This window comes from Ziziphus jujuba, chromosome 3 (assembly GCF_031755915.1).
Source record: "Ziziphus jujuba cultivar Dongzao chromosome 3, ASM3175591v1".
Taxonomy (NCBI): domain Eukaryota; kingdom Viridiplantae; phylum Streptophyta; class Magnoliopsida; order Rosales; family Rhamnaceae; genus Ziziphus; species Ziziphus jujuba.
In genome coordinates this window covers 27,400,251-27,426,236 of record NC_083381.1, presented here as the reverse complement: position 1 = coordinate 27,426,236, position 25,986 = coordinate 27,400,251, and the positions used below count along the sequence as shown (strand labels likewise).

At 33.1% G+C, this 25,986-nt stretch overlaps 6 protein-coding genes across 8 annotated transcripts; 1 reads left to right on the top strand and 5 right to left on the bottom strand.

Annotated features, from left to right (window-relative positions):
• Positions 1-2,996: 2,996 nt before the first annotated feature.
• On the bottom strand, positions 2,997-6,212 carry LOC107423220 (endo-1,3;1,4-beta-D-glucanase). 3 transcript variants are annotated; one of them, XM_048477205.2, is made up of 7 exons: positions 5,810-6,208; positions 5,587-5,608; positions 5,304-5,430; positions 5,108-5,198; positions 4,903-4,992; positions 4,184-4,284; positions 2,997-3,832 (listed from the first exon to the last, which is right to left on the bottom strand). In XM_048477205.2, exons 1-7 carry the CDS (start codon positions 5,955-5,957, stop codon positions 3,812-3,814), a joined length of 600 nt encoding a protein of 199 aa, XP_048333162.1. In that variant the 5' UTR covers positions 5,958-6,208; the 3' UTR covers positions 2,997-3,811. The 3 variants fall into 3 exon arrangements, with proteins under 3 accessions (XP_048333162.1, XP_048333161.2, XP_060671642.1); XM_048477204.2 differs by having other exon boundaries at positions 3,042-3,863; positions 5,810-6,198; XM_060815659.1 differs by having other exon boundaries at positions 3,745-4,051; positions 5,810-6,212.
• A 744-nt stretch (positions 6,213-6,956) lies between these two features.
• On the bottom strand, positions 6,957-9,891 carry LOC107423219 (endo-1,3;1,4-beta-D-glucanase-like). Its single transcript, XM_048477206.2, has 7 exons — positions 9,232-9,891; positions 8,583-8,604; positions 8,234-8,360; positions 7,791-7,881; positions 7,588-7,677; positions 7,344-7,444; positions 6,957-7,195 (listed from the first exon to the last, which is right to left on the bottom strand). Exons 1-7 carry the CDS (start codon positions 9,377-9,379, stop codon positions 7,055-7,057), a joined length of 720 nt encoding a protein of 239 aa, XP_048333163.2. The 5' UTR covers positions 9,380-9,891; the 3' UTR covers positions 6,957-7,054.
• Positions 9,892-10,352: 461 nt separating this feature from the next.
• On the bottom strand, positions 10,353-12,802 carry LOC107423237 (endo-1,3;1,4-beta-D-glucanase-like). Its single transcript, XM_016032766.3, has 7 exons — positions 12,537-12,802; positions 11,955-11,976; positions 11,566-11,701; positions 11,259-11,349; positions 10,992-11,081; positions 10,734-10,834; positions 10,353-10,611 (listed from the first exon to the last, which is right to left on the bottom strand). The coding sequence occupies exons 1-7, from the start codon at positions 12,682-12,684 to the stop codon at positions 10,471-10,473; spliced, it is 729 nt and encodes a 242-aa protein (XP_015888252.2). The 5' UTR covers positions 12,685-12,802; the 3' UTR covers positions 10,353-10,470.
• A 192-nt stretch (positions 12,803-12,994) lies between these two features.
• Positions 12,995-14,083, bottom strand: LOC132803174 (uncharacterized). Its single transcript, XM_060815447.1, has 4 exons — positions 13,984-14,083; positions 13,718-13,869; positions 13,123-13,218; positions 12,995-13,009 (listed from the first exon to the last, which is right to left on the bottom strand). The coding sequence occupies exons 1-4, from the start codon at positions 14,081-14,083 to the stop codon at positions 12,995-12,997; spliced, it is 363 nt and encodes a 120-aa protein (XP_060671430.1).
• A 3,080-nt stretch (positions 14,084-17,163) lies between these two features.
• LOC132803173 (uncharacterized) lies at positions 17,164-17,637 on the top strand. The gene has a single exon (XM_060815446.1). The coding sequence runs from the start codon at positions 17,164-17,166 to the stop codon at positions 17,635-17,637; it is 474 nt and encodes a 157-aa protein (XP_060671429.1).
• A 5,647-nt stretch (positions 17,638-23,284) lies between these two features.
• LOC107423234 (endo-1,3;1,4-beta-D-glucanase-like) lies at positions 23,285-25,975 on the bottom strand. The gene is made up of 7 exons (XM_016032760.4): positions 25,683-25,975; positions 24,952-24,973; positions 24,572-24,707; positions 24,307-24,397; positions 24,069-24,158; positions 23,760-23,860; positions 23,285-23,638 (listed from the first exon to the last, which is right to left on the bottom strand). The coding sequence occupies exons 1-7, from the start codon at positions 25,828-25,830 to the stop codon at positions 23,498-23,500; spliced, it is 729 nt and encodes a 242-aa protein (XP_015888246.3). The 5' UTR covers positions 25,831-25,975; the 3' UTR covers positions 23,285-23,497.
• Positions 25,976-25,986: the final 11 nt, after the last annotated feature.

Genomic DNA, 25,986 nt, shown 5'->3' with positions numbered 1-25,986 from the left:
ATAGAGAAAAGAGAGACCAGTAAAAAGAAGAAAATTGATATTATTTAATTTGATTAAAGTTTCAATTTTTATATCCAAAGATTTAAAATTGGAAAGACTTCTTTGCCACTCAATTTGTGTTTATTTTGTTCTTTTTTTTATTTTATTTTTTTTAACTTCTAAATAATGCTACAGATCATTGATAGGCTGCTGGAGTTTCACAGGCAAAAGTCCACTTGTCTGCATTCATTTTTTGGGGGAAAACATGAGGTAGTAAATGCCCTGATGGAGTGGAAAGATATTCAATATTACAAAGGTAATAATTAAATATATATATATATATATATATAGATCAATATATAAATAACAGTATTAGTTTTGTAACCCATATTGAAAAAAGAAAAAAAGAAAAAAAAAAAAGGTTTCTGTCTGATTATCCTCATGGCACCTACCTGCTTGTTATTACCTTTCAATAGTACTTTAGAATTTTTATCCATGGTGGATAAGCAGGACCATTTTACTAGAACTTGGTGAAAATAGGGATAGGAACAAATAATTAAAAAAAAAATACACATTAAATAATGCATTATCCAAAACTTTTACTCATTATACTATGGGTTCAATTCTATAAATGGGTTTGCCCCTATTTTGTAAAACCATGTTAATATTTGATGCATATAAGTTTCTGGAATTCTACCAAACAAAAAATCCAACTTTTTATTTGGTAAAACCCAAGTTCCCAACTGGTATAATAATGTTGGGCAGAATATGTTGCAATCCCATTGGCTGTAAAAGAATAAGTATTTTTATCCATTGATATTTGGAAAAGAGAGTATTATAAATTGAAGTTCACTGTAATGTGCCTCAATCAAGATAAACATTCACCATTCACTGAATACCAAGATGCATGTGCACACATGGGATCTCAAAGAGGAATCTCTCTGATTCAACTTAATTATATATATATATATATATATAATGTGGGTGTGTGTGTAAATTCAATAATTCGATTATGAAATATTTATATCGTAGGCCAGTACTCAGTTATGGATTTTGTTTCAAAGGCAAGCAAACGTAATGTATCTAAATGTTTGCCATGAAAACACTCTTAATTAATAATGTTATGATCTACAAAATGTTGTTTGATAAAGCTAATTAATGAAGATAATTTCCTTGTTACATTTATTGACATAATAGGGTTAATTAACTATTTGTTATAGAATTCTTGAGTCAAAAACAATTCAAATTGTGGGACTACCTAATATATACATAAGAAGTAAAGAGAACGGTAAACCAAGGATGATGTGTATGCATGATTCAATTGTTGGGTGTCTAATTGGTAAGTCTCATGCATGTCAACCTATATATATATATATATATACATATATTAATTAATGAAACTCCAAAGTAAATGACTGAACAGTTGTGGTAGCTAGGATTCTTGAAGCCCCTAATTATCCTTAAAAAAACATGACTATTGAATTAAGTACTGCAGCTTGCATTCTTTATAGCATATCACATGGTGGGCAAGCACATCAACATGATGTCTAAAGAAAAGCTGCACATGATGATTAGTATTTGCACAACCATATATAACAACTAATTAACAAAGTGGAATATCACATAAAAGGCTCTTTTTTTGTTCTTTTTTCTTAATTGAGTGATTTTCTTTGATTGAATTTAGGATATATTTTATGCATTGCTTATCTCATTGATTGAACATTAATTAATTGTCATTGAATAGTTCATGCTTGTTAATTATCTAACTATCACTTAAAGTTTGAGAGTGGTAAATTGGCTAATGGATTGCTTATTGAAAGTAACAGAAACAAATGATGTTATTTTCAAAGAACGAGAGTTTAAAGTAGATATAAAACCAGAAAAACTCTTCCATAATATAAATTTGTAATAAGTAATTAAAAATACACCAAAAAAAAAAACCATTTTTTGACATTAGAAATTATAATATATTTTAAAATAAAAAGGAATGAGAATTTTAGAAAAATTTATTGTTTTTGATTTTATCATTAGCCTAAATTTATAAATGAAACAAATTAAAACATGAATATCTTAAATAATAAAAATAATAATTTGTAAATTTTAAATTATTATTATTATTATTATTTTGTCCGAAAAAGGGAAAAAGGTAGAGTGGCATTGTTGTAGTAAGTAGTAAATAACAGGGGCATTTAAAAAATGAGGTAAGTGGGAAATCAAAAAGCCAGTTAGTTTGGCAAATTAGAAAGGGCAACAATAAATAATAATAAAATAAATAAAGTGGCTGATTCCACGCGCTTTCCCGTGGATATAAGAAAGCGACAATGTCACGACTCAGGTGGGACCCACGGCAGTCGGATTGAGTGGCAGCCCGCGTTGTAGCCAGCAATATTTTCGTTGTTTTGGAACCTTAGAAAGCAAACGAGCGTGTTTCCCACTTTCTTGGAGGCGCGTGGACCCATGTCCTCCGCCGTGATTGATCATGATATGCGCATTAAAACCTTTTTATTTTTATTTTTTTATTTTTTCAGCGTCAATTAAGCTGCTTTGGTCCATTTTGTAAAAATAAATTAAAATTAAAATTTAAAAATTAGAAATGATCTTGACCGTCCACTTCGAATACCCCGATCTCCTCCTCCTTTTTTTCCGGATGATTTTTTTTTTTTTTTTTTTACTAAATTAATAGAAAAGACAACTTGTGAACTTGAGCAAAAATGTTAAATAACAATCGCCAAAATTTAGTATAAAAAACAAAAGACGTCAGCCCAAAAAAAAAAAAAAAATTATAATTTTCACGAGGACAAATTTTGTACTTTTTACCATGTCATTATAAAAAAAAAAAAAGTTCACTAAATCATAAAAGCAATGTCTTGTGATGTATATTGTATAGTGACTAATCATTTTATATGATTTTTTTATTCTAAAAAATTTTTGTTATGATTTTTAAGGAATGGAAATGGGCTTTTATGAGCCCATGACCATGGAGTCATCTTTCATAAGTGGAAAAAATAAATAAATAAAACAAATGATCCATTGGAGAAGACCAATTTTTTGTAAAGACCAAAGAGAGTTACACTTATTTTTTAAAATAAAAAAGAAAAAAGAAATCTCCACCTTATCCAAATCCTAGTTATGATTAGATTAGATGGGGTTTTTGTGGAATTGATTTTGGGTAATGGATAATTCATGTGTTAGGGCTGCAAAAATTAAGAAACAGGTCCTTTTCCAATTTCTCCAACATAATTTTGTGTTTGTGTGGTGGCAAAGCAATTCTAAACAGCAACCATATAGACAAAATAGAACTAGACAAATCACTCTTCATGTGCTGCTGTTTCAATTTCATGCTTTTATATTCTTGGGTCCCCCAAATTAGATTCCTATAAAGTCTCACCCACATGTTTTAATCCATATTTTTCCACGGTTGGAGCTCAAATTTATTTTTAATTTTTCATGATTAGAACATGTAACACCACCTGGCATGATGACTTTTGTAGTACTGAAAGCGATGCCGATCAGTTTTGGATTGGATTAGATTGTTTTGGATTGGATTACTATTTTTTTTTTCTTTTTCTTTTTTCTTTATTGATAAATGTTATTTGTAAAAACATTCCCAAACAAACTCTGTATGTCTATTTTTTCGCTTGTAAATTTTTTTGCTCGTAAAATTTTCTGATGAAGTTCCACATACTATCTCAGGCAATGATATTATTATTATCCCATGTATGTTGTAAGTTGTAACACCCTCAATATTGAAGATGTTCACAAAACCATTCCAACAAGTTCTGATGAGCCTCCTCTGCAACCTTGACAGCGGCTTCATCTTCAGCATCGTATCTCACTGTCCATCCATGCGCCACTTTTGGAAATATCTTCACATAACTATCAATCTAGATAATATATATGTATGTGTATATATATATATATATATATATGACCAAATTCATATCAGGTTCTTAAGTTCAGAATTTGATGCAAACCAATATCTTGCAACATATTACAGGCAAAAAATTATCTTGCAATATGTTGCAGTTGGTAAGTATTAAGTCTTGATCTTAAGGACCTGACCTGATTTAGTCTATATATATATATATATATATATGTGTGTGTGTGTGTAACAAAGCAATCATCATTTAGCATGACTATTTTGACTGAGGAAATAATCCAATATTATTTATACATATACATACATACATATATACATACATACCACAGATTTTGCAGCTATTATCTCTTCAAATTGTTTCAAGAGTTCTAGAGGAGAATATTGATCAATCTCAGCTCCAAGTATTGCAATTGGAACCTGAACCCCTGAAAGTGTTTTTCAAGACAGCATTTTTGACCATTAATTATTTTCTTTTTGAGCGAATGAGTCAATTCTGCAATGCTGCTCTTTCTTCTCCTCTAGGAGATAAAAAATATAGTATTTGGCAATCAAACAAGGCTGCCAAGGTTATTAGGTTAAAATGGTTTTGCAAGAAACTTCAAGGTAGAAGAGCATAATTGAAAGTTTCGGAAGAAAATTTCAATTTCAAACACCCAGTTGGGGCAACGAACATATATATTATAAAAGAGAATATAATAATATGAATATTATTTTATGGTTCAAATTACGTAATGTTAAAAGGAGATCAAGGGTATGAAGTTTGACTTTATAATATAATATACAAACAAAACTGAAATTCAACAAAGTGGAACTTTTTCCCTTTTTTTTTTTTTTTTTTGGTGGTAACGTCACCAAAGTGGAACTTGGTAAAGAAGGTTAACCAACATTTTGTATGAAAAAACAATCTTTCTTTCAAGTTGTTCCTATGCAAAGGGAAGAAACAAAAAAAAAAAAAAAAAAAAAAAAGAAAAAAAAAGAAAAAAAAGAAAAAAGCATGCTAATGAATGTTCTTGGAAAATATTGAAGATCTACAGAAATTATACCTCTGATATCATCCAGAGAGACAAATGAAGGATGTAATAGTACACTAGCTTGGAGAAGATCAATCTTTGAAAGTTCAACAACAACCTTAGCTGAGAGATTAGGATTTATATTAGTCAGAGTAATCAAACAAAAGATTACTAAACTAATGGAAAAAATTCACTGTTTTGGGTGTTTATCAAAACTGAAACTCAAAAGATTACTCACCACCCCAACAAAACCCTGCTGCTCCTATTGCAGAAACATCTTTGCTTTTTAAAGCTTCAATTACTTGTTTTGCTTCTTCAAATGCTTTGTACTGTTAATTTTGAAAAAGCTAAAAAGAGTTTAGAGAATGAGATTTTAACATCAACATATTGTAAAAAATTGAAAAGTAGGGGGAAGAAAAAGAATCAAACTTAACCGGCTCATGATCCTTTAACCAAACTGGTAAAGGCCTATTTGGATTATCATATACAAATGGATCTCCATGTAAGAAGTCAGGAACCACCACGAAGAATCCGGCAGCTGCAACTTTGTCTGCTATCTTCCTTTACAGCAAGATGGAGGTGGGAAGCCGGTATTAGTTTCGAAAAGAGCATAAAAGGCAAATTTCTTCTTAGACAAACTCTTAATTTTGAAAGCAGTTTGGATATATATATATGAAAAACCTATAAATGTAGCTGCAGAAAACAAATAAGCCAAACCTCAATATTGGTGCTTCATATCCTGCATAATGGATAAAACATGTAATAATTGGAGTTAGAAGATGAGTATGCTGTACAGAAAACTTATTGATACATCATGTACCAAGGAATTTAAAGAACTTATATTGAATATTTTTCCTTTTTTTTTTGGGGTAAAATCTAATAACTAGATATCAAAATAAGAAAAGTAGAGAAAATATTCAAAGCAAGAAAAGAAAAATACCAAAAACCTCAGATATGAGAATAACAGCAAGTTTAGTGTTTGGGGAACCAGAAACATAGGAGTCGAGGCCACCAACTTTCTCAACATGACCTTCTCCACTACTTGGGTTGAGGATTGGAGGGTTTGAGCAGCACTGAGGGCCTGCCATTCTATCACTTTCTATCTCTGTGTCTGCAATTTAGAAGACAATATAAGACAGAAATATTGATAGCATTGGTAAAGTAAGTGTTTCTAATTTATATTGCAATGGAATTTGCATCATCTATGACGTCAAACAGATCGAGGATACTGTAATCAAATAACATCTAAAAGAAGTGGAAAATTGTATTAAAATGAATTCAGACATTTCATAGCTCAAATTCAACTCTGCCTTGCTTACCACGTTTTGTTTGGTAAGACAAAGCAACTCATGGTTTATTTCTATAAGTTTTTATGCATTGATACTCAAAGAAAAACAATTTAATTTTATAGGGTTAACCATATCATGAATCCTGGAAAATGTTTTACTCTTGACTATAATGCTAACAAATCTCAACAGAGAAAAGCTTGGAATATGATGTAAACTTCACTGATAATGCCCGAGATATATCTTCTTTTTTATTTATTTATTTGGTTTAGTATTTTGCAATTTATTTTTTATAGTATATTTTTCTTCCTCTCCTTCATGGATCTTGTAGGCAAGCAGTTTTGCTTCTATTTTTGCTTTATACTTTTTCCATGAAACAAAGACAGTATAAACCAGTGAGCTTGATCACTTTGTTGGATTTTGTAGGTAGCATAAGGTATTTATCAAAAGCAATAAACCAATTTTTTGGGATAAACTTTATGTTTAAAAGGAGCAGTCTCTTGCTTTGGCAAGCAGAGTTTTTCTCCTTTTTACAATTGTGATTTCCTTCATCAACCGTTTTTTTCCCTTTATCTTTTGGTTCAATTTTCTTTTTCTGGTTAAATATATAAAGAAAACCATATTCATCACGAGCCTATCAACGATCTCCTTAAGTACCATGCAGCAGAGGCAAACCATTTTCAGATTCTTAAAAACCACCATTAATGATCCTCATCCAGAATATCCAATCTGAAATCCCTCCTTCATCTTGTTCGGATACTAATAGCTTGTTAAACTTCTAAAATCCATTACCCTAATAAATGACAGAAATCTTTTGAACATTTTCACCAGCTTTTAATGATAACTATTACATTATTACTTTTAATTTTTGGTAATGGAAAGTACTATGTTGTACAACTTCACTTAACATGCTTAGAAAACCACTCCAACATGTCTTGATGAGCCTCCTCTGCTTTCTTGACGGCCTCTTCATCTTCAATCTTATATCTCATGGTCCATCCATGTGCAACTTTTGGAAATATCTTCACAAAAAAATCCACCTGCATAGATCAAAATCATGCAAAATGGTGTGATCCAGAGAAACAGATAGATTTGTGCCAGAATGAGGAAAACAGTGCCCTAAAAAGGAATACCAAGGACATGATGAGTGTCCATGAGAAATATTTTCTATGGAGGATAGTCATATACCTGAGATTTTGCAGCTAAGATCTCTTCAAATTGTTTCAAGAGTTCCGGTGGAGAAAGTGGGTCAATCTCAGCTCCAAGTACTGAAATTGGAACCTTAACATCTGAAAGTATTTCAAAACATAAACCATTAGACTGAAAAAAGATTTTTATAAGTTTCTATACTACAAGTTCAAAGTGTGCTGCTCAAAGAAAATAATTTAGAAATGAACATAGTTTTTGAATATTGAAAAGAAGGAATTTATACCCTTGATATCGTCCAGAGTGACAAATGAAGGATGTAAAAGCACAGCAGCTTGGATAAAACCGGACTTCGCAAGTTCAATTGTAACTTTTGCTGAGAACAGGTTGACACAAAATCAGCTAAAGCAGCAGCTTTGATGAGAAAAAGCAACTAGTAATCCAAGAAAAGAAACTAAGAAACAGAAAAAAGTACGAGATTAAACACACCGCCCCAACAGAAGCCCGCAGCTCCTATTGCAGAAACACCTTTACTTTTTAAGGTTCCAATTACTGGTTTTGCTTCTTCAAATGCCTTATCCTGTCAAAAACAACTAAAAGGCTTCAGATGCTAACATTGTAACATTAATATTGTAAAACCAAAATTAGTATTTGGGTTATAGTTACAAAAATCCTAGTTTCAATCACAGTCATAGAAGGCGGAACAAGACCATAAGTTGTGGGAAATTTATTCTCATTTTTTTCAGAACATTAACAATAGACCTACCTATGTGAACTCACACTCATCTTCAGACAGCTGACAATGTGAAATTCCTCATTAAAACACTGAAAAATTTCATTCCCAGATGAATTTTTTTTTTTTTTTAAGTCATATCAATTAGACAAACTTGTAGCATCTTAAGACTAGAAAGGATTTGAATGCTAGAACTGACCGTGTCATGTTCTTTTATCCAAACTTGAACGGGCTTATTGGGGTTGTCATGGACATAGGGATCTCCATGTAAGAAATCAGGAACCACCACAAAGAATCCAGCAGCTGCAGCCTTGTCTGCCAGTTTCCTTTAACAACAGGAAGCAACCAGCATTACTTTACAAATGAGTATAGAGTATATGACAATTTCGAATAAGGACACAATTCTGTCCAAAGAAAAAAGAAAACTGATTTGTAGAAAGCGTTAGCCTCAGTTACTTTATATGCTAAGTTACAATAGAAATTCAGTTTGGAGAGTCTGTCAGATTATGCAAAACCTCTAAAAGTACATATATTTGAGTAAGCCATACCTCAAGTTAGGTGCTTCATATCCTGAAGTTAAAATCCAGCAAGTATAGTAAGAAGATTGTAGGGGTGGACAAAACGACAAAGCGCACGATCTTTATCAGTAATTACATATAAATTCCTCTACTTCTTTTGTATACAAAAACGACAAAGCGCACAATCTTTATCAGTAATTACATATAAATTCCTCTACTTCTTTTGTACACAAACAGAGCCAAACTAGCACAAAATAAGAAAGGGAAAAATGTATTACCTATAGGATGAAATTAGTACATAATATGTAGATATATATATATATCTATATATATATATATAAAAGAAAAATGCTTAAAAACCCATTTTCTTTCACATAAAACTCGTACATGCAATCATTTTTCTGTAGAACAGTATATTCAAGCAAAGTATGTCCTAAAGCAAGAAGAAAAGCGACAGTAATCAAAATCTGATTGCTCCATCAATTACCAAAACAAGTTCAGAAAAACCAATAAATCTTTGCAACTTAAAAAAATAGTGCCAAACATATCGAAAAAATGAAAACAGAATCCCCAAATAAAAAAATAAAAAATAAAAAATAAATTCATTAAATGACCCCCAGATCATAAAGATTATAAGAAAGAATACAAAATATCAAACAGGAAACAATCAATTAAGTACCAAAAGCATCAGATACAAGAAGAACAGCAAGCTTGGATCGAGGATCGCCAGTGACATAGGAGCTGATGCCACCAAATTCCTCAACACTTCCTACTCCATAGCTTGGGTCTAGGGTTGGAGGGTTTGAGCAGCAATGGGGCCCTGCCATTCTTGATTTCTTTCCCCTGAATTCCTCTATCAAACACAAAAAAGTCTCTCTTTCTAAGCCACTTTGAAGACGAAAACAAAAAATTGGAGATAAAAAAGAGTGGTCACACTGAGCCTGCTGCACATAGTCATTAGGGTTGGAATATTACTTGCATCATCCATAACGTCACCTCATTGATTAATCAAACTGATTTTTTTTTTTTTTTTTTTTTTTTTTTGGCCTCATGCACATGAAAGAAGACCACAAATAGATTACCCACTTCTCAATCTGCCTTGTGACAAGAAAGTAAAAACCGAGTCCAAGGGTAGGGGAGCATATCTTCTTGTTTGACTTCTCCATAGAATATGCCTATTCAATTAATCAAATTATAATAACAGTATCTAATATTAATTTTTCTTTTTCTTTTTCTTTTTTTAATTTTTTTTTAACGGTTGATTCTTTACTTGAACCTGCTATAGTGGAAAATGATGGTTTTTTTGAGTAATGAAATTGGTTTCAAAGAATGCAGAACTGGTGGATGAGTAATGAAGAGGATGAAGCAACTAGGCTTTTTCTGTGCACAAGATATCAAAAATAAGGCTGAGATCTTTTGGTGGTGTTTGAAGAGTACGTGCTTTCGAAACAAATACAGACAAGCTCATGTTGTACTAGTGGCTAGATTTGCAGTGCGTGTTAGATCAGGATACTGTTTTGGTTGATTGAGGGTCACTTTGTCTGTCCGTTTTCATCATTATTGTACTTTCAAAAACAACTCGTCTAATCTACAATTTTTTCCTCATTGTGAGCTTGACTTTGCTTGAATTGAAAGCAACCCAAGAAAGGCATACAATTTCAGTTTTTTCAAGTCAAAAAGAAAATTAAAAATATCGGTTTAGGGTAGGTTCGTATGGGATTTTATTTGCACCACATTTTGTATGTAAACCATATAAATGACAAAGATTGTTTGAACATCGTTATAAATTCTACACAATAATTGAAAAAGTTCCAAGTATTATTATTCAAACCATTCCAAATACAAAGGAGTTTTGACAAAGTTTTCACAGTGTTCTAAAATCTTAGGTAACTTTGATGGAGTACTATGTTGAACACTTTCACTTAACATACTTAGAAATCCATTCCAACAGGTCCTGATGAGCCTCCTCTGCTTTCTTGACAGCCTCTTCATCTCCAACATCATATCTTACAGTCCATCCATGCTCGACTTTTGGAAATATCTTCACCAAGAACTCCGCCTGCACATAGTCAAACATCATTTAGCAAATAAGAAGAAAGACAGAACATGTAAAAGGCATACCAAGAATTTATGATGAATTATCTTTTTATTGAGAACCATTTTAATGGAAGATATTCTTACCCCAGATTTTCCAGCTAACACAGCTTCAAATTGTTTAACCACTTCTGGTGGACACATTATGTCAATCTCAGCTCCAAGAATCGAAATCGGAACTTTAACCTCTGAAAGTATTTCGAAACATTAAGCTATCCACCATTACCAATAGTGCACTGGTACATATGAACTAGAAATTGCAAAAAGTGCACTGTCTCATAAACACATTTTAACGAAATAACCTGTGACTATAGTTTCTAAACATCGAAAGAGAATAAATCATACCATTGATGTCTTCATTGGTGACAAACGAAGGATGTAGCAGCACAGCAGCTTGGATAATGTCAGTTTTCGCAAGTTCAATAACAACCTTAGCTGAAAACAGGTTTATGTGAATCATCTCCAAGCAACAAATTCTATATGGACTAGACTAATAAAAATTACTTATCCAACTTCTGTTTGTGAAAGTACTTTGTCAAGCTAATTGAAAAGAAATAATAATAAATAAATAAATAAACTACACGAAACAAAGAAATATGCAAACAAACTCACCGCCCCAACAGAAGCCTGCAGCCCCAACTGAAGAAACACCTCTACTTTTCAATGCCTCAATTACTGATTTTGCTTCGACAGCTCCCTTATCCTGTTAAAACAACTAAAATGTTAACTAATGTAGAATCAATAATAGCATAGCAATTAGATATCTCAGCTTGACAATGTAAATTCCCCAATAATGCTCTAAAAATTTGTTTTATGGATGAAATTCTTTTACTACAGATTCAAGTATCATTTAGACATATAAGAGCAGCTTAAAATTGTAAAAAAGTCTCAAGACATGCTTAAGAAATTAGAAACTGACCGTTCCATGATCTTTAAACCAAACATCAAAGCCTTCTAAACGCCTCTCAGGATTTTTAATCACATAAGGATCTCCGTGTAAGAAGTCGGGAACCACCACGAAGAATCCAGCAGCTGCAGACTTGTCCGCCAGCTTCCTTTAAAAAACAGGACACTCAACAAGACGCAATTGTTTATCAGTTTCTGAAAGTGGATACAGTAATGTGGCAACAAAGTACTCAGTATGCCAAATAAGACATAAACACACAATTCTTATATCCAAAGAAGAATTATCTTTCACTACATTATTCTTTTGGAATCCACATGCTATGAATAAAAGATAGTTCAGTTCATAACTTTAGCAGACCATGCAAACCCTATATATTAGATATATGAATCAATAAGCCATACCTCAGGTTTGGTGCATCATATCCTGCAGGAAAAATCCAACACGTAAGGTTTAAAAATTGTAGTGGTGATGAAATAACAATAACTTCTACTACTTTCATATCCCAACCAGAGCAAGAAGCAAATAAAAGAAGGAAAAACACAATATTTACTACAAGGAATGTTAAACAGCCCTCAATTCATCAAGAAATTGCGAATACAAGTAGAGAGTAAGAAAATTACTTAAATGCTACAATAAAACTAACTTCAAATCCTTAAGCAGGAAAAGATTTCCATTCTCGAAAGAAATAGAAAATCACCGCAACTTATGTTATCCACCTGGAGGACAAACCAAAGAATCTTCAATCTTTGTTTGACCATGAACTAAGAACTATTTTTTTGATTTTCAAAAACATCGTTTATAACACTTTATTGTAAGTCAAGAAATCTACAGGACTATTCGTGAGACCAAACAACGGCTTCCTTTTCCCTCTTAAATCCCCTATTATCATCACCCAAAAAAGTAAAAATAAAAATAAAAAAACCCAGAAAATGGGAAAACAAAAAGGAAATAGCACATAATATTAAAAGGAAACAGAAAAATACCAAAAACATCAGAAATAAGAAGAATAGCAAGTTTGGAATCAGGTGAGCCAGTGACATAGGAGTCGAGGCCACCAAGTTTCTCAACATGGCCTGCTCCACAACTTGAATCGAGTACTGGAGGGTTTGAGCAGCACTGAGGCCCTGACATTCTTTTTCACTCTTTATTTTCTATCAAAAACAAAATCTAAGTCTCTCTCTCTCTCTGTGTCAAGCACTCGTGGAAGATAACAAATTGCCAAGTAATTAATTCAAAGAAAAGAGGCACAATGGTCTTTGTGGGTAAGTCAATAAATAGCCATGAAAAGGGACATAGTACGTGGTGTCTCATTTGGAATAGTACTCACAAGGAGACACTACATCATCTATAGCGTCACGACCACAAATTATTATAACATGCCAAAAAATATCTTTGCGCAACAGTTTTTTATTTTACAAAACCAGGTTTATATAAAGTCAGCTTAAGCAACAAATGTCTATATGGGGTAAGACTAATGATGAGACTGGCACTTTAACTTTTGAAAAAGGTACTTGGTGAAAAAATTAAAAAGTAGTAACGAAGAAATTTGTGATGAATAATTAAACATACCACCCCAACAGAAGCCTGGTCTGCTGCCCCTTCTGAAGAAATACCTTTACTTTTCAATGCTTCAATAAATGATTTTGCATCAACAGACGCCTTAAACTTTTGAAACCATTAAAAATAGGCTTCAGAAGCTAAAAATGTTAACCAATATAGAATCAACAATAGGACTATGACAGTTTAGAAATCTCAGTTTCTTTCCCTGTCTTTCATAAAAGGTGGATTAAGACCACTGATATTGACAATATTTTGAGTTTATTTTTTAGAACATTTAACTATGGAGACTGAGAATGTCAAATTCAAAGTATCATTAGGACACCAACAAACAGGCTTAAATAATTGTAAAGAATTCCCAAAGCCATGTTTAACAAAAGACTAGAAAACTGACGGGTTCATGATCTTTCACCCAAACACTTACAACCCATCAGCAATTTGAGGCACATAAGGATCTCAATGAAAAAAGTCAGGAGCCAACACAAAGAATCCAGAAGCAGCATACTAGTCTGCTTTCTTCCTTTGTTACAGGACACAGTTAGCATTAGTTTCAAAAAGAGTATAAAGTAAAAAATAAAAGTTTATATATCTCAATTTGGATAAATACAGAATTCTTGTCGGAATCAGTAGTCTCAATTATCCTTTTGGAATCCATATTCTTAATCATACTAGATATTTTAGGCAGACCATGCAAATATCTCATAAACACTATCTTCATTATGTAATAACCCATATACCTCAAGTTTGGCGCTTCGTATCCTGCAGGAAAATTAAAATGTGTAAAATTTAGAAGATTATAAAATGACCCAGATTATAAAAATAAGAAAAAAATGCAAAATATTAAAAAAAAAAAAAAAAAAAAACAGAAAGTACCAAAAAAGTCGGATACAAGAGCAATGGCAAGCTTGGAATCAGGAGAGCCAGTGACATGATGAGTCAAGGCCACCAAGTCTGTCAACATGGCCCGCAACATTGCTTAGTATGTTGTTGTCTCTTTCTCTCATTTTCTTGGCTACTTTTCAACAGTCCTGCAAGGACTATATAAACAGTGGAAAAACTGGACATAATTGAAGGAAATCATGTAATAAAATAAAACATATATTTTCTCAACTTGTTCATATAAAACCGGAATTTTATATTTGTTACATACAAAATTATTCGTAAAGGAAAACGCTTTTTTTTTTTTTTTTTTCAAATTAACAGCATTATGGATTTGCTAATATATTCGAATCTGAACCAAAAAATAAATAAAAAAGTATGACTTTTATCAACTCGACTTATACTAAGTGGATCTTGCAAACCAAAATGCTTTGACGAGGAAGGAAAAAGCCAAAAATAATTGCTTTTTCAATTCTGAAACGAATCGAAAGCAATCTACTTTTCACCTTTTTTATTTTTATTTGTTGCTTATCCAAATGCCAAAACATGAATTTATCCTCAATTATGGTTGACAAACAATGTCTCTACGAAGGAAGTCTGACCCCACTTGAACACGTGGTGATGACATAGGTGTTGGATTAATAATCTAGGAGCAAGCTAATCCATGATAAGGAGCCTTGATTAATAATGAGCCGTAGGATTTCCAAACTAGCTCATTAATTGACAGAGTCCATTTAATTGATTATTAAAATACAAGAAGGAGGCCATTTATTGGGCCCAAGGTGTTATTAAACCCTAGGAGGATTAGGATTAGCAGTCTATAACTATACTGTTTACTAGCCTCCAGTTAATAAGTTTTACGTATTATTTTCTAGAGATTTAGAATCTCAGTAGAAAATAAAACACTTTGAGAGAAAAACAAAAACTGTGAGTTTCAGAGGTTTTTTCAAATTAATCTTCTTGTTTCTTTTGTGATCAGGTGCGCCCACATGCAGATCTATCACTTAGAGAATAGTTTGGAAGGTTCTATGCTAAAGGTTAGTAAACTTATGAATAATGACATAATTTATTGCACACTTTATTCAATCTCGATCAGGCTTCCGCTGTGTATATGATACTAGCAATTGGTATCAGAGCCGTGATTGAATCGGTGTGTGATAAAACGAATCCATTTTTTATTTTTCATGTATATATGATGTATATTAGATATATGGCACCTAGGATTCTATTATTCATGTTATTTATATATTTTTTATTATGAATGAATGATTTGGTTTTGGCCTTAATTCATGGTAAATTTTGCTTGTATATTTTTTTTTGGATGTAACAAGGAGGCTAATCATAAAATTAGGGTTTCCTCCTTGATTGATTTACTTATTTATTTTTCCTGCAATTTTATTTGTTTTTTATTTATTTATGTAAATTCGGAATTATTGGAAAAATATGTAAAAGTACCCGGAAAAAACTGTATACTCGTTGCTGTTCATCATTTTTCGTGTGTATTGGAGCTGCGGCTTGATAGATCAATATCATAAGAAGTTGAAGGACATGAAGGAGGATCGGTGGGAGGAGAACGGTACCTGGAAACACCTGCACGCGCCAACACGCGCCACTCAAAGCGGCTGAGAGTGGGATTCACGCTCTTGAATTCATCAGGCCCGTGGAGGCACGTGCATGATCTGATTTTGATGATTTTTTGTGGGTAGATTCCTTATTTGGATATCTACCTTCCTGTAAAATTTCATGGTGATCCGAGGTTTTTGTGGCGACTAGCGGCGGTTTTAGTGCTCGGGATCAATAGAGGACTTGTTAGGGTTTTGTATTTTTTGGGCTAAAAACCCTAGAAACCAATTCTAACTTGGCCCACACCCCATTTACTTGCAAGATCTGAAGAAAAGAAGAAGTACGGGCCAGATATTAAGTTGGGCTTTTTGGGCCTATTGGACTTGTAATTTTTCTTTTCTAGGAAACCATGAATTAGGGCCTATTAATTATTCTATGTTTATAATTGTTTAAATTATATGGATATAACATGTGATATGTGCTTAACATGTCATTTAGAATAGGTGGTTCCATATAATTGCATCATTTGATATATACATGTGCATAATAATATTTTTGTATCTAGATAATATTATTATGGAAAACCCTAATTAATTAATGTAAAATATTGAATGGGTGAAGGTTTTAAAGAATTAATTTAATTAATTTAAAACCTGCGGGCTCCATTAAGGGTCCAATAATAAAATGGTTATGTGATGCCCCAACGGATAAACATAACCAGATTTTATTGGATTGGATCTAAAATAATTTCAAAATTTTAATAAGGTTGTACGGCCCAACGTCGACAATACTTAGATATTAAAGATAATTTTGAAATTAAAATTAATGGTTATTACATTCATTTTTAATGATATTAATAATCCTCCCAACGAGGCTCTGTTAGTGTTATTAAAAGCCCAAAGATTATTGAAACAATGGTTGATTTTAAAATTAATTTTGAATGATGTGTGTTTGTGTTATCTGAGAAGGCTCTGTCTAAGGAGATAGGTTTTTAAAGAGTCTGAGACCCACCTCACCTTTCCTGGGAGCTGACTTGGTAGGACACTATACATATCGGGTTCAAAAAGCTTTAATTTTTTAATCAATTTTGAGTGGTATATTTTGGGGTTATCTAAGAAGGCTCTGTCTAAGGAAGTCGGTTTTTAAGGAGTCTGAGACCCACCTTACCTTTTCTGGGAGCTAACTTAGTAGGACATTAAAATATACTATGTTCAAAAATTAAATTTTTCTGATAATAAACATTAATAATAAGTAGTTTAAGGGATCTACATATTTGTATGTTTGTTGTGTTGATTACGTGTTAATATGTGTGTATTTTAATTTTCAGAAAATGGCATCCTTTAATCCTCTAGCTACAATTTTGAATAAAAAACCATTGTATGGAAATAACTACGACCTATGGAAAACCATTCTCTATATTGTCCTTGATTTGGAGAGAATTAAATTCATTACAACAACTCCGAAACCTCAGGAGCCCACTGCTAATGCTTCAGAGGAAACTAAGAAGCAATTTGCAGATTGGCAACGGGTAAATATAACAGCGGTTATATTCTTGCCAGCATTGTAGAACATTTGTAGAAGCAACTTGATAGTCTGGAGTGTGTGTCAGAAATGATTCAGACTCTAGATGGGATGTTTGCTAAAAATAGCAGTACTGCTAGACAAGCAGCTATAGGGGCATTAATGAACACTCGCATGACTGGAGGAAGTGTGCAGGACCATTGTTTAAAGATGATGGCGCACATCAGTACTGCGGAAGTGATGGGGGCTAAGCTGGAACAAGAGATGAAGATAGACATGATATTGGAATCTCTACTGAATAGCTTTAGTCAGTTCAAAATGAACTATAATATGAACAAACTAAAGCTTACTCCTGTTGAATCGATGCATGAGCTTGAGAGTGCTGAAAGGTCTCTCGGGAAGCAAGAAAGTGCTTATCATGCTGAAAGTTCTTCAAAGCCTAAAGGGAAGCCTAAGGGTGGAAAGAAGAACAAGAAGCAGAACAGAACAGGTCCAGCTGTCAAACCGGCTGCAATGAAGAAGCCGAAAGGCAAGTGTTTCAAGTGTGGACAGAAAGGTCACTAGAAGAAGGACTGTCCTAAATCAGGTATGGGTAGTCTAAATATTGTTGAGGCTTGTTTAGTGGAGAATTACAATGACAAATGGATCATTGATTCAGGAGCCACTAACCATGTTTGTTATTCTTTGCAGTAGTTCAAACAAAGCAGCCCACTCAATAAAGGACAAAGAAGCTTGAAGTTGGAAAACGGAGAATATGTCTCCGTAATGGCAGTAAGACTAGTAAAGTTATATTTTGATAATAAAATTTTAAGTTTATTAGACTGTTTATTTGTTCCGGATTTTAAGAGGAATTTGGTTTTTGTTAGTTGTTTAGTTGAACATGGTTTAACAGTACAGTTTAATTCCTCAGTTTCAATAAAGAGTAATAATACTTTTATTTGTTCCGGATTATTCATGAATGGTCTATATTTTTTAACTCCTTTGTCTTATAGTATTAATGCCATTGAAATTAATGATGATGAGCAACTTCCCTTATCTAAGAAAAGGAAGGTTTCAAATGAAACCTATCTATGGCATTTGCGATTGGGTCATATTAATTCTAGCAGGATTTATGGTTTGGTTAAAAGTGAAATTTTAAATTACTTGATCTTTGAACCTATACTAGTATGTGAATCATGTTTAGAAGGTAAAATGACAAAGAGGCCTTTCAAGGCCAAAGGAAATCGTGCCACCATACAATTGGAATTGGTACATACTGATGTATGGGGATCAATGAGTGTTAAAGCAAGAGGCGGGTATGAGTATTTCATCATATTTACTGATGACTACTCAAGATATGGTTATGTTTACCTAATGCGCCATAAGTATGAAGCTTTTGATAAATTTCGAGAGTATAAGGCTGAGGCAGAAAAGCAATTAGGTGTCCATATCAAACAGCTTCAGTCTGACCGAGGTGATGAATACTTGTCTGGAGAGTTCAAGTCTTACTTGGCTAAAGAGGGGATCATTTCTCAATTATTATCTTTTGAAACGCCCTAGCAAAATGGAGTCTCTGAAAGGAGAAATAGAACCTTTTTCGATATGGTGAGGACGATGCTTAGTTATTCATCATTACCTGAATCGTTTTGGGGATATGCCTTAGAAACAGCTTTATATATACTAAACTTGGTTCCATCTAAATCTGTTTCAAAGACACCCACAAAATTATGGAAAGGGCGCAAGCCCAGCTTAAACCATATTCGGATTTGGGGTGCCCCAGCACATGTCTTAGCACAGAAATCTCATAAATTGGAATCTCGTACAGAAATATGTATATTTATTGGCTACCCTAAAGGAACGAGAGGTGGAATATTTTATAATCCAAAGGAAAATAAGGTGATAGTAAGTACTAATGCCACTTTCTTAGAAGAGGATTATATGAACAATTTTAAACCTAAGAGTAAAGTGGTTCTTGAAGAGCTTGACTCAGTTCGAGATCCACCAAAAACTCCTATTTTTCCACCCCTGTTTCCTGTTGATGTTCAAAGAGGGGAAAATGTACAAAATGTACCCAAAGGTGAACAAACACAGGAAATAGCTCAGGACCAAATTCAAGAAACTCAAGAACAAGGATATAATGAAGAGATTGATAATCCACTTGAATCACAAAACTTGGATCCTCCTATACATGTACAACAACCAGTGCAACAAACTCATAGTGGGAGAATGATATGTAAACCTGTAAGGTATGCCTTGTTGGGAGAGACTTATCAAGTCGTTTTGGATAATCCTGATGACGGCCCTACCACATACAGAGAGGTATTGGAGGATGTTGATGTGCAAGAATGGAGAAAGGCTATGGACCGTGAGATGGAATCTATGAATTCTAACTCAGTCTGGTCTCTTGTAGAAGCACCTAAAGGGGTAAAACCAATTGGGTGTAAGTGGATCTACAAGAGAAAGAGAGAACCAGATGGGAAGGTTGAAACCTTCAAAGCTAGATTGGTGGCAAAAGGTTACACTCAGAAAGAGGGCATCGATTATGATGAAACCTTTTCGCCAGTAGCCATGCTTAAATCTGTCCGGATTCTCTTAGCTGTAGCAGCAGCTCTCAATTATGAGATCTGGCAAATGGATGTCAAAACAACTTTTCTAAATGGGAAGCTGGAAGAGGACATTTATATGCAGCAACCGGAAGGGTTTATAACAAATGGTCAAGAGAACATGGTTTGCAAGTTGCATAGGTCTGTTTATGGACTTAACTAAGCATCCAGATCATGGAACATCAGGTTTGATTAAGTTATCAAATTATATGGTTTTGAGAAAAGCCCTGATGAACCATGTATGTATAAAAAGATTCAAGGAATAGTGGTTGTTTTTCTAGTTCTTTATGTAGATGACATTCTGTTAATTGGAAACAGTGTGAAAGTGTTGTCAGACGTAAAGGGTTACCTGAAAGAGCAGTTTGATATGAAGGACTTGGGTGAAGCTAACTATATTCTAGGAATCAAACTTTTACGAAACCGGAAGGAGAAGATGTTAGCTCTATCCCAAGCTTCCTACATTGATAAAATAGTGATCAGGTTCGGCATGGAAAATTCCAAAAAGGGACTTCTATCCTTCAGACATGGAATTCATCTTTCTAAGGAGCAATCACCAAAAACTCCTGAAGAGAAAGAACTCATGAGTAAGAAACCTTATGCTTCGGCTGTTGGTAGTCTCATCTATACCATGCTATGTACCAGGCCAGATATCTGCCATGCGGTGGGAGTAGTAAGCCGATACCAATCAGACCCCAGAGTAGAACACTGGACTGCCGTGAAACATATACTCAAGTATTTAAAGAGAACAAGAGATTATATGTTGGTGTATTCCAGTGGGAGTCTTGAAACCCTTGGTTATACGGACTCTGATTTTCAAGGGGATATTGATTCTAGCAAATCAACATCAGGATATGTGTTTACCCTAAATGGAGGAGCCATTTGTTGGAGGAGTGTTAAACAGACTTGTGTTGCTAACTCCACAACTGAAGCTGAATATGTAGCTGCATCTGAAGCTGCAAAGGAAGCTGTATGGCTTAAGAAATTTCTTTTGGATCTCCATGTGATACCAGGTGCAGATCGGCCCATTACCTTTTACTGTGATAGCAGTGGGGCCGTAGCACAGTCCAAAGAACCCAGGTTTCACAAAAAGCAGAAACACATATTAAGAAAGTACCACTTGATAGAGGAGATAGCATATGAGGAGATACAGTGGTTACTAAGATAGCATCTGAGGAGAACCTAGCAGACCCTTTTACTAAGACTCTTCCTGAACGTGTGTTTGAGAAGCATATAAATTATATAGGTGTTAAGAGGATTCCAGACTTACTTTAGAGTAAGAGGGAGTTGGTTACATTTATACTCTAGGAGCAAGACTAAATATAATTTCATTTTCTGATTTAATGTATGGATTTTCAATTCTTATGCACGTTTTATTTTACGTATGAGGTCCAGATTAATTATGTAGTATATGATCATATGGATATGTCCATAGAAGACATGGTCATAGGTTCTCATAATTAATGAATTATCTCACAGTTGTTAAATAAAGTTGGGCACTTTATTTAGACTGCAATATTTTATGAAATAATCTGTCTTGATTATTATAAAATATTGGAATGAATTATGGTCATTCTGAGAGGATCGGAAGAGATTTAATTAAGGATAAATTTCTGTGAAATGTATTAATTCTCAAGCGATATTAAATATGTTATTTTTCTTAATCTTGAGTATATTATAAATAGGTAATTAAGCGACTATGGTTCTTTGAATTATCAATAGGTGAGGTTTATTTTTGAACGGCCAATATCTTGATGATTTGGGAATTATGGTCCTTTGATTGCTAAGTATTTATGAAATATACAAAAAAGAATTTGTATGAAATATCCTCTTGACATGTTTCGGTACTCGGATGTTGAAAGTCACTGGCCAGTGCATTGGATCCGTTAGAGAACCTAATAAGTTAAGAGAATAAATAATTAATTGATTGACAGAAATTATTATCAATTAATTATTAATATTTGACAAAGGAAAAATACATTTAATATAAATATTATTAATCTTGGAGTTCACATCTGGGCTTTTAGTGGAATAGCACCAGATAAGATCACGGTCCCAGGCTTGCTCAGAGCAAGTGGAGATTGTTGGATTAATGCTCTTGGAGCAAGCTAATCCATGATTAGGAGCCTTAATTAATAATGAGCCGTAGGATCCCCAAACTAGCTCATTAATTGATAGAGCCCATTTAATTGATTATTAAGATACGAGAAGGAGCCCATTAATTAGGCCCAAGGTGTTATTAAACCCTAGGAGGATTAGGGTTAGCAGTCTATAAATATACTATTTACTAGCCTCCAGTTAATAAGTTTTACGTATTATTTTCTAGAGATTTAGAATCTCAATAGAAAATAAAACACCTTGAGAGAAAAACAGAAACTGTAAGTTTCAGAGGTTTTTTCAGATTAATCTTCTTGTTTCTTTTGTGATCAGATGCGTCCACAAGTAGATCTGTCGCTTAAAGAATAGTTTGGAAGGTTCTACGCTAAAGGTTAGTAAACTTATGGATAATGACATAATTTATTGTACACTTTATTTAATCTCGATCAGGCTTCCGCTACGTATATGACACTAGCAATAGGACTTCCACATAGCAGACATATTGACGCTAGTTCTGTACAAATTATCAAAAATGAGGCTGAGATCTTTTGGTGGGTTTGAAGAGTATGGGCTTTCTCTTCTCTGAATCCAGACACAATTAAAGACAAGCTCATTTGGTACGAGCAGTTGATTCTGTTTTGGTTAACTAATGGATAACTATGTCTCTCCGTTTTCATCAATATTGTTTCTTTCGAAAACATCTCATCTAATCTACATGTTTCTCATTGTGAGATTGACTTTGCTTGAATTGAAGTAGGGTGTGGTAATGGAAATTCATTGAAAGCAACCCAAGCAAGGCTCTTTCATACACAAATTTCAGTTTTTTAAGTTTTGCAACCCAAAAGTATTTGAAAATGTCTGTTTGGAATGGTTCGTTTTTGGGATTTTACTTGCACCCCATTTGTACCTAAACCATATAAAATGAAAAAGCTTGTTTGAACATTGTTATGAATTCCACACAACAAATTCAGTATATTCATATATTATGATAGACAAAAGTCCCAAGTATTATCAATATAATATATATATAAAAAAAAAACCGTATGTGTCACGTGTATGAGTCATAATAATTTTGAAATAGTAATAATAAATTTAAGAATTAATTATAAAATTAAAAAAGCCAAAATAAATCATATTTTCATTTTTTAGAAGGTAATAAATAAGTAAATAAATAATACCCTTTTAAAATAATAATTATTTTTTAAAACAAATAAAACTTAAATAAGACTAATTATTTATTTAGAAAACCAATATTTTTTTTTCCTTTGAAGACATAAATACAATTAAATTTACGATATTTAGATTGAAAATAGATAGTAACCATACATGAATAGTTTTCAAATTAATTTAAAAAATAAAAAAATACTTAAATTTGAAACAATGGTTTAATTTTAAAAATTAAAAAAAATTTACATTCATCATTCCAAATAAAATTGTATTCTTATCAAATTTTAAAAATATTCATCTATAAATATATCATGGAATAAATAATTTTTCAACTTTCAATCAATCAAATATATAATTATAGAATAATATTTCTTACTCAATTTCAATTTTTATTATATTATTTTTTAAAATTATTTATTACAATTACATATATCTCAAAAATCATTTATTGCAATTACAGATACCATGCATCGCACGGGATTTATTCAATTCAAACCGTTTACAAATATAAAGGAGTTTTGATAGAGTTTCATGGTGTTCCCATCTTAGGCAACATTGATGGAGTACTATGTTGAACACCTTCACTTAACATGCTTAGAAAACCATTCCAACACGATCTGATGAGCCGCCTCTGCATTCTTGACAGCCTCTTCATCTCCAGTATCATATCTTAGGGTCCATCCATGAGCAACTTTCGGAAATACCTTCACAAAGAACTCCACCTGAACATAATCGATCATCAATTAGCAAATAAGAAGAAACACAGGACAAGTAAAATGCATACCAAGAATCTATGATGAATTATCTTTTATTGAGAACTATTGTAATGGAAGATATTCTTACCCCAGATTTTCCTGCTAAGACAGCCTCAAATTGTTTAATGAGTGCTGGTGGAGAAATCTCGTCAATCTCAGCTCCAAGAATCGTAATCGGACCTTTAACCTCTGAAAGTATAGCAAAACATCAAGCTATCTACTGTACTAATAGTGCTCTGATACATATGAACAGGAAATTGCAAAATGTAAAATATAGTGGCCAAAAAAATAGCACAATATTTAGGAGAAAAAGGTTACTAAGCTGTCTCATATACACCTTTTGACCAAATAATCCATGAATATGGTTTTCTAAATATCAAAAGAGCACAAATCATACCATTGATGTCTTCCACTGTGACAAATGTAGGATGTAGCAGCACAGCAGCTTGGATAATGTCAGTTTTCGCAAGTTCAACAACAATCTTAGCTGAAAACATGTTTATATAAATCATTTCCAAGCAACAAATTTCTATATGGACTAGACTAATAAAAATTACTTATCTAACTTCTGTTTGTGAAAGTACTTCGTCAAGCTAATTAAAAAAAGAAACAAAGAAATATGTGAACAAACTCACCGCCCACACAGCAGCCTGCAGCCCCAACTGAAGTAACACCTTTGCTTTTCAATGTCTCAATTAGTGATCTTGCTTCCACGGCTGCCTTATCCTGTTAAAACAACTAAAAATCTCAGCTGACAACGTAAACTCCCCGATAAAGCTCTAAAATTTTTTATTTCTAAATGAAATTCTTTTACTGCAGATTCAAGCATCTTTTTAGACATAGAAGAGTAGCTTAAAATTGTAAAAAATCTCAGTCATATTTGAAAAATTAGAAACTGACCGTTCCATGTTTGTTTACCCAAACATCAAGGCCGTCTTGAGGCTTCTCAGCATTTTTAGGCACATAGCGATCTCCGTGCCAGAAATCGGGAACCACCACGAAGAATCCAGCAGCTGCAGCCTTGTCTGCCAGATACCTTTAAAAAACAGGACACACAATACGGTGCTATTGTTCATCAGTTTCCGAAAGTGGATACAGTAATGTGGCAACAAAGTACACAGTATGCCAAATCAGATATGAAAACACAATTCTTATTCAAAGAAGGAAATAATTTTTAACTAAATTATTGTTTTGGAATCCACAAGCTATAAAAAAAAAAAAAAAAGAGATTTCAGTCCATAATTTTATGCAGACCATGCAAATGAATCAATAAGCCATACCTCAAGTTTGGTGCTTCATATCCTGCATGAAGGAAAAAATCCAACATGTAAAGTTAAAAAATTGTAGTGGTGATGAAATAACGAAGCAAAATCAATAGTAAGCGAAAAAAGATAATCCCAGTAGTAACATATATATTCCACCACTCTCATATCCCAAACAGAGCAAGAAGCAAATAAAAGGAGGCAAAACCCAACATTTGTTGGGAGGAATGTTAAAACAGCCTTCAATCCATCAAGAAATTACGAAAACAAGTAAACAGTAAGAAAATTACTTAAATGCAACATTAAAAACAAACTTCAAATCCTTAAGCATAAAGCCATTTCCATTCCCAAAAGAAGGAATAGAAAATCGCCCAACTTATGTTATCCACATGGGAAACAAACCAAAGTATCTTCAAATCCTTGTTTGATCATGACCTGAGAAAACTATTTATAAACAATTTATTGTATTTAAAGTCAGATATTTACAAAACTTTTCATGAGATCAAACACCGGCTTTCTTTTTCCTCTTAAGTCCCCTTTTTCCTTCACCAAATTAAAAAATTTAAAAACAAAAAAAATCCCAGAAAATCGGAAAACAAAAAAGAAACTGATAATTCCATCACTTAACAATACAAGACCAAAAAAAAAAAAATAAAAAACTTAAACCCGCAAAAATAAAAAAACTTAAAACGACCCAGATCATAAAAATAAGAAATAGTGCAGAATATTAAAAGGAAATGGAAAAGTACCAAAAACGTCAGAAGCAAGAAGAATGGCAAGCTTAGAATCAGGTGAGCCAGTGACATAGGTATCAAGGCCAGCAAGTTTCTGAACATGGCCTGCTCCACAGCTTGGATCGAGTACTGGAGGGTTTGAGCAGCACTGAGGCCCTGACATTCTTTTTCCCAAGCTCTTTGCTTTCTATCAAACACAAAGTCTCTCAGTGTCTCTGTCTCAGGCACTGCAGTAGATAACAAATTGCCAAGTGACTAATATATAAAGAAAATGTGGCGGCTAAAGCCATTTTTGCTTCTTGATGAAGCATTGGACCGA